Source organism: Arvicanthis niloticus, chromosome 2 (genome assembly GCF_011762505.2).
Source record: "Arvicanthis niloticus isolate mArvNil1 chromosome 2, mArvNil1.pat.X, whole genome shotgun sequence".
NCBI lineage: Eukaryota > Metazoa > Chordata > Mammalia > Rodentia > Muridae > Arvicanthis > Arvicanthis niloticus.
This window is the reverse complement of record NC_047659.1, coordinates 47750762-47764913: the sequence shown is the minus strand read 5'-3', so window position 1 is coordinate 47764913 and position 14152 is coordinate 47750762. Positions and strand designations below refer to the sequence as shown.

At 40.6% G+C, this 14152-nt stretch overlaps 1 protein-coding gene across 4 annotated transcripts in view; it reads right to left on the bottom strand.

The window, feature by feature from the left end:
• Positions 1 to 14152, bottom strand: part of Rapgef4 (Rap guanine nucleotide exchange factor 4) — a 285813-nt gene that overhangs the window by 34289 nt on the left and 237372 nt on the right. For all 4 annotated transcript variants that reach the window (XM_034494585.2, XM_034494587.2, XM_034494588.2 and 1 more), the window contains one exon: positions 12806 to 12884. In XM_034494585.2, coding sequence (XP_034350476.1) covers positions 12806 to 12884 — 79 coding nt within the window. The remainder of the gene's footprint in view (positions 1 to 12805; positions 12885 to 14152) is intronic.

The following is a 14152-nucleotide window of genomic DNA, read 5'->3' as shown; positions in this document are numbered from 1 at the left end:
GAGGAGTCAGATACAGACTGCATAGACTAACATGATGACAAGGATTCCTGCAGGGTCCAGCCTCAGCTCTCACCCTCTCTGCCTGGCTTCTACCCCATTCTTCACCCCAAGGACAGTAATGTGATTTCCCATTGCTTGCCTCTGGACATTTTGCCTCACGCTGTTGGTCCCCTTAATTCTGCCCACATCATTATGATCCTCCTTTGCATGAGTTTCAGTTTAACTCTTCCAGGTGGGAACCCGATTCTGCTAGGACCATGGCTGGTTCAGTGTTCATAAAAACAAGCCAGGAGGATATAGATGAATCCACTCTGCATTAGGGAGCCCCTAGAGAGGGCTCCAGACCCTCCTTATGCCACTCATCCAGAGCTACAGCCTACTGCATTATCAATTTGAGCACACGTGCTCAGCCATCTTAATTATAAACCCTGTGAGGCTTGGGTTGATATTTGTCCTATGTTCTATACCATGCCTAGTGCCATAAACCTCCATGGCAATTTTTTTTTATCTATTCATCAATAGAATTCAACACTTAATTGAGTGTCCACAAGATGTCTAAAGTAAAGGGTCATATTGTCATTAACACTCCTGTGTAGACGATACAAGTATTTTAGATTAGACACACTTTTCCTCTTTTAGTGATTTATAGGAGCTCGTATCATAATCACCTAGTTCATAAAACAACTTAGCATTTACAGTTTATGTTGTAAACTGTACAAAAAGGACGTTGGTGAAGCTCTATTTTAGCTTCTGGTGACAAAAATGCTGTTTCCTTTCTAAAAGTGGGCAAACCAACCCGAGAGGAGCATAAAAGGCTATGACTGTCTGGGGAGAGGACATAGTTGGTTTTGAGTCCAAGACTCGAGAGTCTGGCTAGATTTGTTCCCAATGAACAGCATTCCTGAGCCATGTAGCAAATAACCAGCGCGGTCTCGCCTTAGCTGACGGCCGAGGCTTTAAAGGCACCGTAGAAAACTGCCTCGTGGCGGTGCCGTACTCGAGAGCTAAAGCAGCAAAGGGCCTTTCGGAAAGAACTATAAATAATCATGATCAAGGTAAAATGACAGAAACTTAAAGCAAAGGTTTACGGCATGTAAATGGGTTGCAAAATGGCTTTCATAAATTGAGCACGAGATTCATAAAAAAAGAAAATTGCCCAACCTGTATTGCTACAATTCTCTCTGAGCTTACAATAAAAAGGGGGAAGACAGATCACTTTATGTGAAAATTATTTCTTTTCTGATTAACCCTTTGGTCTCTTGCTTATATATATATGCATAACTCCGTTTTTCTTTCATAAGAACTACAATACCAGGTATAAAGTTTTGTGACTACCACGTCTAGCAGGCAGGCATTATCCCTGTCGGGGGTTGCCTGAAACACAAGTCCTGGTTGGCTCAGCAGAGGCCTGGAGAATCTGAACTTCAGTTCTTTGGTTCCCACTGTCTATGGCTTTGATTTGGAGTGAGTCACCGAGAACTACAGACTTCTGTTTGCTCGCCTGAGGAAGAGGTGAGATGAGCCAGCTTCCAGCTTCTCTTTAGATATATTTAATAACACTAATGTAAGGCTGACCCAAAGAGAACTAGGTACCACAAGCTAGCATAACAAAAGTATGCTACCTTCTCATGGTCTCTTTTGCTTCATTTGATACAACTCTGTTTTTTGCGTGTTGCTATAGCTTCTTATGATATGTTCCCACTAAGATTCATGTTCGGGCTTTAATTCTTTAATGCAATAACACTGCAAGGCTATGTCTTTAAGAGACACTGATGTTTTTGTTGAGAGACAATATGAGTTCTCAGGAGTGGATTGGTGCTTTCTAGAGTGGATCGTTATACAACATGTGGGTTTCTTTCCTGGCTCTTTCTTCTTCCATGACCAATAGCCCTTCTGCTTGGAGCAGGATGGTTCCCTCAGCAGACACTGTGAGAGGTAGCCACCTTGAACTCCCAGCCCCCAGAACTGTGAGCTGATACATCTCTTTTCTTTATAAATGATCCAGTGTCTGGAGTTCTAGTGTAAGGACAGAAAATAAATCAAGACACATGGAAGCTGGGTTTAGCTTGGGCTTTGGAAGGTACTGTTCTAAGCCTTCATTTCTGGAGTCATCAGAATAAAATAGGAATGGCTAAGACGGAAGCAGAGGTATTGGGTTTGGACAGCCTTAGTAAGTATGAGGTAGGAAAACTATGGGCTCTAAGCAGAATGAGTTTTAAGGCTCCTGCTATGCTTATTCTGAGCTCACTCTACACCAGCTATCTTGTAACCATAGCATATATTCTTCAGCCCTCCCCTTAACCTAGGCTTCTCTCTACCCACTTTGCTAGAAAACCAAGTGATAATGTCTATAAAAAATCTTTTTGACGACCTTGTTCTGTGAAAATGCGCATACATTCTTGAATATGTCATATCAACTTTAAAAGAAAATCACACTGTGCCCCGACTAGCTGTACAGTCTAGAGTCTTTAAAAAGATTTCATTACACATGAAGTATGATTTAGAATCACTTAATGATGGTGACATAGGAAGAAATGGAAGCTTCTACTGAGCTGGTGTAAAGAGTGGGAGCCCTTGCCCTAAATTTAGAAAAATCACCTCAAGATGAAATGAGGAACGTGTTGATTTTCTTTTTAAAAAGATGCATTTGTTTTTGTTTCATGTTTATGGGTGTTTTATTTGCATGTAAGTGCATCATGTGTATGCAGTACACACAGAAACCAGCAGAGGGCATGGGATTCCCCTGGAACTCAAGTTACTGTGAAATAAACTCCATTTCTCTGCAAGAACAACAGATGCCCTTAATCACTGAGCCAGCCACATCACTAGCCCCTTGATTTAGATTTTAAGAGGCAAATATATTTTAAAATAAATTATTAAGAGAACTATTAAGAGAACTCCAAATATTTTACAGATATGTGGGGAAAGAAATCATTCAAGCTGAGTTACTTATTAATAAAGACACTCCATAAAGTAGGTGTGCACTGGTAGGGATGTGGTGAGCCTGGGTCCTTCCTACTCTTAGAATTTTGCATTAGATAATATGCTGAAATGAAGGGAAGAGGAGACTCTGTCCTAGCTTTATGGTAATGAAACAGTCTGGAACTTCAAGTTGCTACCAAGGGTTATTTAATTCTGATTAGCCAGGGGATCTTTACCAGAATTGAGGAAGCATGTTCATGTGCTGGTTGGGCAGTATAGCAGCACGCCTGTGGCTAATCTTCAGGGTCTATATAATCCCTGCACGTCAGCACAAAGGTTTTTCTTGACTTCTCTGTTGATATTAAAATCTAGGTTTTGTTGGTTTGTTTGTTTGTTTGTTTGGGTTGGTTTGGTTTGCTTTGGTTTGTTTTTTTGTCTTCAATAAATGACAGAATACATTGCTGGACAGATTAACACGATAATGTTTCAAGTGTATGTAGAAATTTACATTTATAAAATACCTTCACCATGCTCACACAAGCATATACATATAATGCTCTCTAGGAGGTTTTATTTAAAGATGAAAATCATGAAGGTTCTGAGGGAGGAGATGTGCCTGACAAATGCCTTAGAAGTAAATAGCAGGGCTTACAAATCTATTCAGGGCTCCTTCTGTGCCCACTGTCCCAAACAGTGGCAACAGGGCCTCTACACTAATGTTTGCTTTATTATTAGTAAAAAAACAATTGCATTTGGAAAGCTGTTTTTTTTATTTTACTTTTTAAACTTATGTGCATTGGTGTTTTGCCTGCATATATGTCTATATGAGGGTGTCAGGTCCCCTGGAACTGGAGTTAGAGACAATTATGAGGTGTCATGTGGGTGCTGGGAATTGAACCTGGTTCCTCTGGAAGAGCAGCCAGTGCTCTTAACCACTGAGCCATCTCTCCAGCTCCAAGGGAAGCAAAATTCCTAATATGAGATTCCTCTTGTTGTCATTGCCATTGTAATCACCCTCCTCCTCTTCCTTGCCCCCTCCACTTTTCCCCCTTCATTTTTCTTCTTCTTCAGCCCTCAATTCTAATTTTTTAGAGTCATCTCTAGTCAGAGCCACCAGGCAGATAGGACTAACTAAAACTAGGGAAGAACATGGAAGGTGTGTTCTTCCTTTTCTCATGAAAACTAAGGACTGATGTTTTCCCCCTATAGGGAAATAACTGATTTATTTCAAAGTCTGGTCTTTTTCTCTCACAGATGTTTATACTTACTAAACTGAGTTGGGTTAACATTATTGCTATGGCTAAGTTCCCCTTCTGATACTTAAACCCCTTCACAGGCAACATCCTGAGTGTGCATGGATTCCTCTGTACATGTGTGCATACACCTACATATTTTTTGGGGACTGGGCACAAAAGAGTCCTCAAACACTGGCTGGTTAACTATTGTAAATCCTTACACAATTCAGAATGCTAACCCAGAGTGTACTTTTCAAAAACAAAAAAAACCCAAACGAACAAACAAAAAAACCCAAAGCCACAAAACAAAAAAGAAAAGAAAAGAAAACAAAAAAACAAAAAAACACTTCAAGAATATCACAAGTCTTCCAGACTTTTATCCAAATGACTGAGGTCTTTCTCCCTTACGATGTCAAACACAGATCTGTTTCTAAATAAGTTTATAGTGATTTCAATGCTCCCAGGCACAGGAAGTCTACACAGATGTAAAAAAAAAAAAAAAAAAAAAAACCACCGGGAACATCTTTTGAACAGTAACATTCATTATTGGTTACTGAGTTTACAAGAAAACAAGCAAGCTCTCAGAGTGACTGTCTCCACAGACAAGGGCCAGCCAGTTCAGCACTGTGTTCTTTGGCTGAGGAGAGACTACACGTATGTTCAGGGCTGAAAAGGGAAGAGGTGAAGGCCACAAGGCAGGCTGCACTCTTCCCACCCTTCCCTACAGAGCAGGCTTGATATTCTATTGAGTCATTTTCCTCATACCGGCTCTGCCGTTCAAACACTGTAATTATTTCATATATTTTTACCTAGTTATTATCTTACTCACCACAGGCACCTGTAATTTTTCTGTATTTTTTTTAACTGCTCATTTACCTATTCTTAATTCAGCTAATAATGGTGCCATGTATTAAAATTATCACGGGGAAAGTAAGTGAAAACCTCCTAGGATGTGGAGACAGCAGATTCATTACAGCCTACAACAGGGAATCAAATATTATGTATACTTTTTGCAGTAAGTACATGCTAATTATGCAGCTATTTATAAAACACTTATCAACATTCAAACTGATACTCTTCAATGTTGTTGTTTTTGAAAACCCTGCTTTGCATACAAGATCTCTGCTTGCGACTGAAAACAAACTTTGGGGGTCATCTGCCCACCGAGGAGACAAAGCTTTCATAGCCCTTCCCTTTATGACAAACTCCTCTCGCGATGGCACAATAATCACGGTGGCATTTAGTGGTGATGTCAAGGTTTATAATGTACTTTCACACACACAGCCTCATTTGATCTTCAGAACAACCCTGGCAGTGGGCAGGGCAAGGATAATTACCCCTATTATACAGAGGGGTCTCACGGAGGTTAAGCATAATTGCCCATAACGTGGTTGGTAAGCTGCAGATCTTAAACATGACATTTTGGCTCCAGAGCAGTTACTCTTCCCACTCTGCCCCGGGGCCTTATTGCATCCTGTGTGCCTTTGTGGAGCAGTTTAATGCCCTACTGTCCTCTCCTTGAATGAGTGTTCAAGCTCTAGAATGGGACAGCCTCGGCTCGCATGGGTAAGTCTGTTGTCTGTGTAGAGCCTTGAGATGCTCTTCAGATACCTTCAAAGGTGAGGATGAAGTAGGTTAATGTGAACAAGATGTCAGGACCACTTCTGCAACAGATGCTATGTTTCCTAGACCTTAGCTACTATATACCTTATTGCCCTGCCTCTGAAAACCAGGGGCACAGGATGCTGCTTCTGTGTTTCTGTGCAGCTATTAACTCCAGGCTTCCAGAAGCATCTGCAGTGCCATTAATCTCCTTACATGCCTCCAATTTTCTTGTTTAGAATAGTTTTCCTTCACTGATTTTCAGAATTCAATCTCTCTCTCTCTCTCTCTCTCTCTCTCTCTCTCTCTCTCTCTTGCAGCCCCTGCCTCTTAGCATTCTCCTTTCAAGTTTCAAACGAGGATCTGAACTTAGTTATAGCCAAACAGTTAGGACACGACCATGGGAAACACACTGTCAGAGTTCACGGTTTCTGTGAACATTGGTGATGTAACTGGGAGCACATTAAAAAATGTATAATCTCACTTTTCCTACGGTAAGAAGCAGGTTTAAGAGACCATACCCCTACAGTACAGCTATGAGGTTGAGAAAATGTCTTCTCAACCTCAAAATGAGGTTGAGGGACTCTGCAGCTTATCTGCCAAGATGGTTGATTTCTTCAAAGTAGAGCATCATGTTCTTGTGGACGAATCAAAATCTCCTTACTGAAAAGAAATTCTCAAATTCCATGACTGCAAAGGGAAAGTGTCCTGATGGTTATATACAGACAAACATTTTTCAGAATTCAATAGGGACCACAATGGTAAGACTTGGCTTAAGGCAAATTTAAGTTGGCAATTTTTCATTTAGAAATCTAAAGAGGGACTGGGGAGATGGCTCAGTAGTTAAGAGCACTTAACTCCAGCAGTGGTTAGCATTAGCACCCACACTGAGTAGCTCACAGCAGCCTGTAAATTCAGCTCCAGAAGGAAGCAATGTCTTTGGTCTCCATGGGCACACACACTCATTTGCACATACCTACATGCAAGGCATGCACATATACATAATTAAAAACGATAAAAATAAGTCATTAAAAAGATAAACTTAAAGAATTCTAAAAATTTACTTCATCTAAAGAGTATGAACTTAACATTGCTTTATTAATCTTTTGTCTATAATAAAAACAAGTTTTGATATGCATTCCTATTGAGATCCCTAGCCAATTCATAATGACAATATTTCCAGGTCAGTTTCACAGGGCTATAAATGATGAAGATACTGTCTTCTCAGAATGAGACCCTGTTATATTTGTTTCTATATAGGATCAAAATACATAAAAGACAGTTTTAGCTAGAACTTAGAAGCAAATCTATATTCCATTTTTTCCTCTTAATTCAGAAACTAAATAAATTACTTCCATGTCAAAAGCATAAAATTTGTCCTGATACTCAGCCAAAGAAAATTAGTATGCTAATAGAAAATATTCAACCAAAATTACTGCTGCATTTAAATTTCTGTATGTTTAAATATAAACCATTTATCACTTAGGATCCTTTTAGCTTCCATCAGAATCTGTCCTAAATAAGAAAGACCGGTATTCACTGACATAAAAACCTATTGGCAGGGTAAGTCCTTAACTGGTCCAAATGCTGTCAGTGCCACCACAGACCCCATTTTTGTGACTGCCGACTCATTCAGGGCTATCCTATAGTTCTTTACTTCCTGTATAATCCCAGATGCCTGGTTCTAGTAATTGGGGTTCCATGCTTTGTACATTCTGTTTTAAATGTTTCAAATGTGTTTCCCCCAGAAGCCCAGAAAGCCTCTCTTTGAATTTTCTCTGGCCCAGTCTAATGGGGGCCTTGAGATTGTTTGTGAGGGCAGCTAAGCAATCAGTATGACCAGACTGGCCTCCTATGATGGCTTGTATACTGGGGAATCAGCTGCAACATGGACTACAGACAACAACTGTGTTCCTTAACACACTCTCCTACCAGTCTACACAGACTTCTCTGTTTACTTGGTCCTCCAAGGCCTACTTTTCTCTTATATGTCTTGAAATAAGTGGTACCCCATTTCTTTTGGCCTCACATTTGAGGAAATGGGTATTGGGAGAATAAACAACCAGCAAGCACTCAGCACTGAGGAGCCAGTTATCAAAGTTCCAAACTGTGCTAACTCAGTGGCCACCTACTGAATGGGAGACTATAGTAGAATTTAATCACAAAGCAGGAAATGAAGATGTTCATGCTTAAAAACATGAACTCCCAAGCACTGAAAACGAAATGTTCTGGACCCTCTCCCCACCCCACTCCCAAATGCTGGCAGGTTTTTCATATAACTATTAACAGTGGTATGATTTTTTTCTTTCTCTTTTTTTGGTCAGTTGAAAAGTTTTGTGGGGAAAGTATTGTGAAAATGACAACACTATTTATATTTTTTAAAAATGGTAGAAAAATATTCAATGGCACAGAAAGATGTTCATAAAACCCTGTTAGTGGAAAAGCATACAGAATGATGCACGGTCCGGGTCTTGCATTTACAACTGGGCAGATGGCTGAGCTGATACGATGCTTACTGTACAAGCACGACGGCTTGTCTTGGATACCCAGCATCCACCTTAAAAAGCCAGGCATGGTGATGTGTGGTTGTAAACTCAGTGCTGAGAGGGAAAGCATGGGTAGCTCTCTGGGGCTCACAGGCCAGCCAGCCTGGCCTAATGAGCTAGTCCAGTGTCCTAGTGAGACACCCTGTTTCAAAAGCCAAGATGAAAGGTTCCTGAGGAACAGCACCCAAGGTTTAACTCCTGGCTTCCACATGCATTCATGTGCACACACACACACACCTGTACACATATGTACATACAGATGCACGTAGACACATGCATGGCACACACACACACATACACAGTGAGGAAGGAAATGAGAATTTTTAAAAAGTATGTATCTACATGTGTTAAAAAAAAGGATGACAAGAATACATACCAAAATGTTAGCCATAGTTATATCTGGGGAATAAGGTTTTTATATGCTGGCAGCTTTAATTTTCTTTTTAAACTAAAGGAAAATTGAACTGAATTTTAAATATAGATTTAAAAAAAAGATTTAAAGAGCTGGGGATGAAAAGTATAGGAAGTGAACAAATATAATTTCAAGACTCATTATGAAGAGCTTGTATTCATCAGGTCAGATCATGTCCAAAGTGGATCTAGTGAATAGAGTCTCTCTCATTAGCACATAAAAGGGCAGATATATTAATGTTAAACTGAGTTCTACCACGTTTTCCAGGCTAGAAGAAAAACTGGTTGAGACACACAATGTGGATTAAGAACAGAAATAGGTGTCAGTGGTTCTGGGCTTGGATCCTTTCTGTGCTGGTAATTACCTTCCTCTGAGAAAATCATAATTTCTCATTATCCTAGTTTATTGATTTGGAAAAAGAACAGTGAAAAAATACTGACTGCTCTTTTTTAAGGGCTGCTATGGAAAGTCAGAAATGTCAAGTACTTTGATAACACTCTGCACTTTATTAAAACCCACCAAGACACAAAATGTGCTTAAGTACTTTAGCATTCTTATGCCCTGTGTTCTTAACATGGGAGTCAACCGACTTGTCTGGCTGCATATTCAATATCCCTGCTGCTTATGGGGTGCAATAAACATAGGCATATATGCATACTTGCACATGTGCATACATATAAATATATGCAATACATACATACACATACATACATACATGCATACATACATGTAGTTTTGTCAGGTCACCAGCTATTTCTCTCTGTCTTGTCAAGCTGCCTCTGTAAACCTGTACAGGAAATGTACAAGGTCAAGTAGGCCCCCATTGCCAAGGATTTGGGAAAGAGGCAAGGGCCAGAAGGTTTGTGTGCATCTGTCTCATCAGTAAGGCCTTAAGTATCTGCCTGCTCAGGGCCCTTCCTAAGGTCTGAGATCACTGGGATCCCCCAGTTTGCCAAGCTGGCCATTCCCTTCTGATGCATATCTTTATTCTTTAAGTCACTGCTGGTTTACATTACCTGTGACTGCAAAAGCTGGTTACCTATGGGCCCTATCCACGCTATCTCCTTGAGAGGAGAGGAAGGCTGAAACTGAAACTGAAACTTGCACATATACGACCTTGAGGATAGAGCCCTGCCCCTTTTCTTACTTGTGGCAGAAACAGCTCTGCCATGTTCTGGGACATTATCTCTAGCTGTCACAGAACACTTCTCATTTGAATCTTGTGCTCCTAAAGCGTAAGGACTAAGCTTCTGCAGCCCAATGTGGCGGCCACTAGCCTTGTGCAGCCATGCAAATTAAATCAAGGACAATTAAGTCACACAAGATCAGCATGTTGCAACTCCAGTGTTAATTTAGTGGGCACTGAACTAGCAAAGAGTGAGCAGTGGCGGCAAGAATATTCCATGGCCCAGAGTCTCACAGGCTGATCTGCAAGCTAAAGCCTTCATCAGTTTGTTGGGACATCCCTGGGTTCTCAAGGTAAATATGCAAATGAGACGTCCTAAGTGCCTTACACATTCTGGAAACTATTAAAACTGATAAGGTCCCTACCACCACCACCACCACCACCACCATCACCACCACCACCACCACCACCACCACCACCACCACCACCACCATCACCACCTCCTCCTCCTCCCCATCCTCTTCTTCCTCTTTCTCTTCTTCCCCTCTTCCTCTCCTCCCCTCTTCCTTTTCCTATACCCTATTCCTTCTCCCCCCTTTCTTTCTCCTCATCCTTCTTCTAAAGAACGCATTAGGAAAATCCCTGAGTAGATTTGGTATAAGTGGAAGTCCTATGAGGCATTTTGTTTGGTTTTAGCAAGGCTCTTTGGTTGTACCTCAAGGCCTTGACAATGCATTGTCGAGAAATGTTTTTAAACTGTAATTAAAGGTTATAGAATAATCATTAAAAATTTAAATAAGCTTTTAGAGAAATTAATTATAAAGAGAACAAGTGATAAATTTCCAGATGACCCTGCCACTGCATTGGATGCATTAGGAATGCTACTCGATGTTTGGGGAGGGCTTTAAGGTCCATCTTTGCAAAGCAAAACTAAGGCTAACTCAACAGAATCTCCTGAGGACAAGATGATGGCATAGCTCAAAGCTCTTAGAAGAATGTCTGAGACTCAGAGGACTGATTCAAACTAGAATGCAGAAGAGAATCTAAGTCCTCACAGAGCCAGGTGGGAAGGAAGGAGTCTAGAGATACCGGGTGGTGTCAATTCCATCAAGTCACCCGGACTTCCCTGCCTCTACTGAGAAGGAACTGACACAGGATATGCAGGTCTCCCATGGACTGCCAGTGTTGTTGGCTTTCTATCTTCCCCACCATCACTTCCACCCCAGCTCTTCTCTGACCCTTCTGTCCAGAGCTGCCATTTTTAAAACAAGCCAGCAGCATGAATGCTCTTAGTCCTTCTTAAAGGGGAGAAGCTGATAAAATGAAGAGAAGAGCACAAGCTACGTGCGGGGCTTTACGTTATAAAAGATGGGGACTGGGCCACTCAAATTCTCGTTTTCTCTTGGTCCCGCCTGCTTTAGGCTTACTGCCGTGCTAACTGCTGAGAAAAAATAAGTGGCATTTCAGTAGTGGTTTTTCTTTTTCTTCCAACAAATTTCAAAGGTCTCATGATTAGCATGTATAGAGTGAAGAGATCCTGAATATGTTAATTTTACTTGAGAAAACTGACGACGAGCCAGGAAGAATACATAATATAGGTAAGACTCATTAAGCTCCTATCACTTGGAAATATAGTTTCCAGGCAAATAAACACTCAAATCTTACTCTTGCAGCTTCCTCTGAATAATGCATTCAACTCAAACCTCCTATTCTCACATGTTCTGTTGCCTTCAAAGAGAATTATGGGTGAGCAAGAAAATGAGGAGGAGGCAGGGACAATTATAATTTTGAAAAAGGAAAACATGGCGACATTGATTGGGTCGCTCAAAAGAAAGAAAGAAAGAAAGAAAGAAAGAAAGAAAGAAAGAAAGAAAGAAAGAAAGAAAGAAAGAAAGAAAGAGACAATCTCTGTGAATAGATTTAACTGCTCAAAAAGGGCAAAGTGTTTTTGGGGTCTAAGTTTTTGGGGCTCTAGAAATAAAGCAGGTAGGCAAATACACTTTCATGTCTTCTCCAAAACTGAGGTAAAACTCATTCACAAAATTCACTTCTTTTATTCAGTTTAACATTTCGAATGCTTACGATACCATTCACACCATTACTGACCTATCAGTCCATTCACACCATTACTGAAAAGTTGCCATAAACCAAACATAGTCTTTGATCTGTCTAGTGGACTGTCCTTAGAATTCCAAGTATTGTATCTTTGTCTTAAGACAATGTAATGAAAACAATGAATGTGAGCCTCACCTTTCTAAGTGGGTGGTGTGATGTGGTTTGTCCTCTCTGACACTCGGTTGAAATCTGACTGACACTTTAAGCTTTTAAGAAGTGGAAGGATCTTTAAGAGGGGAATTAGTCATAAAAGCGCTGATCTCAAGGGTAGATAAGTGTCTTTCTCTGAGGGGCAGGGCTAGTACCTGAGGGAGCTTGTGGTTTCTTACTCTCTGAGATTGTTAGCAAGCGCCTGCCTACCTTTCTGTTTTTGTTATTTAATGACACAGTGCAAAGCCCTTGACAGACGCAGCTGCCTGGTCCCAAGACTTTCCATCCTTCAGAACCATGAACTGAATCAACTTATTATATATATGTATACACACACACACACACACACACACACACACACACACACACACACACACACATATATATATATATATATATATATATATATATATATATATATCCCAGTGTTGGGGGTTCTGCTACAGCAATGGGAAAATGAACTAAGACACTGAGGTAAACTGGATTGTACTTCATACAGTTAGTAAAAACCCATAGGCAAGAAAAGACAGATGTCTGTCTACACCAAGGCAAATGCTAGCGTTTCAGTCCAATAAGACTAAAAATGACAGCACTGCCTGAGCCATTACTTACCACCTGGAGATGGAATAAAGCAATGGCCATACTCATGTGGGGTGTTCCCAAGAGTAGAGGCTTACCATGCATGACAAAAGGATATTGGGCCACAAGGGCAGGGCAAAGCTGGGTATTTGGCATAAAAACACAGTGCATCATAACAAAGTCATTTAAAACCGAATCTGGAAGGATAAAAAGAGAAGAAATTACATTCTTGTGATAGTCTCTAGGACAGCAAGAGTATCTATTCATTTGTTCTTAAGTGTTAGTTTGGGTGTGTTCCTGTGTGTGTGTGTGTGTGTGTGTGTGTGTGTGTGCCTTCATCTCAAATTAATGATGTGGACAGAGCTTGAGATCAAAATTCAATTTCTTAGGACAATGAACAAAAGTAAAGCATATAAAAAGACAGCCTCGTATGAATGGTACTTTAACCACACATCATGATTTTTTCTGGGCTGAGACCTTATGAACAGTAGGCAAATATTTTATCTTGAGCTACCGTGTGTGTGTGTGTGTGTGTGTGTGTGTGTGTGTGTGTGTGTGTGTGTGTGTGTTGGAGGCTTCAAATGCCTATCAGAAGCAATCCTCTCCTACCTAAATACAGAGGCGCTTCCTCCCTTTTTAAAAATTCTCCAGCTGTTGCATGTAGTAAAGCTTTTCTCCTCTTTGCTCAGATATTTCCAGCTATTCCATAGTACCTGGTTTTGGAATTAAGACCCTGGAAAATCTGTACTCCAAAATCTTAGTTTATAGCTTCCTAGTCCATGCATGCACATGACATAGAGCCCGGACTGCTTGTTTCTATGCTACTACTAATTGTGTCTCTTGCCACAGAAAGCATTGTCCCAGCTCTAGTTACTGGTCACAAGTTTTTTTTTTCAGGGACACTTTCTAGACTAAACTCTCCATGACATTTTCCTGAGTCTTCTTGGTCAGTGCCCCTGAAGCACTGAGCCCATGCTGCCTTAAATTCAAGTTATTTGTAATTTCCCTCATGTCTTCTAGCACATTATGAGTTTCCAGAGAGAGAGAGGGTGGTCTGTTTACATCACCTTACACAAGGCATCCATTTTAGCACCTTCCTGGACCGATTAACAAATCCTTCTCTGAGAAGAGCAGACTCCAAGCCTGGGAGCTTGGCTCTATGTCAACTGTTTCCAGTTTGTTTGATGCTTTGCAAAACCTCAGATAATCAATTCATAGCATAAGGCACTGGGAGAGATTAAGAAGTCAGTGGCAACATACTTATAAGAATTATATAATAATGGTATCTTCATCCTGGGTAGATTGCCAAAATCAGTTGTTAAATAGATTTTGACCTACCACTAAGTTTCTCAGATAAATCTGTGAGTTTCTTATAGTGAGAAATGTTCCCCCGTGGAGGTCACTGTGCTTAAAGCATTAACCCATGATGTTATTCAGAGAGACAGGCATAGGATTTTTCTTTTAA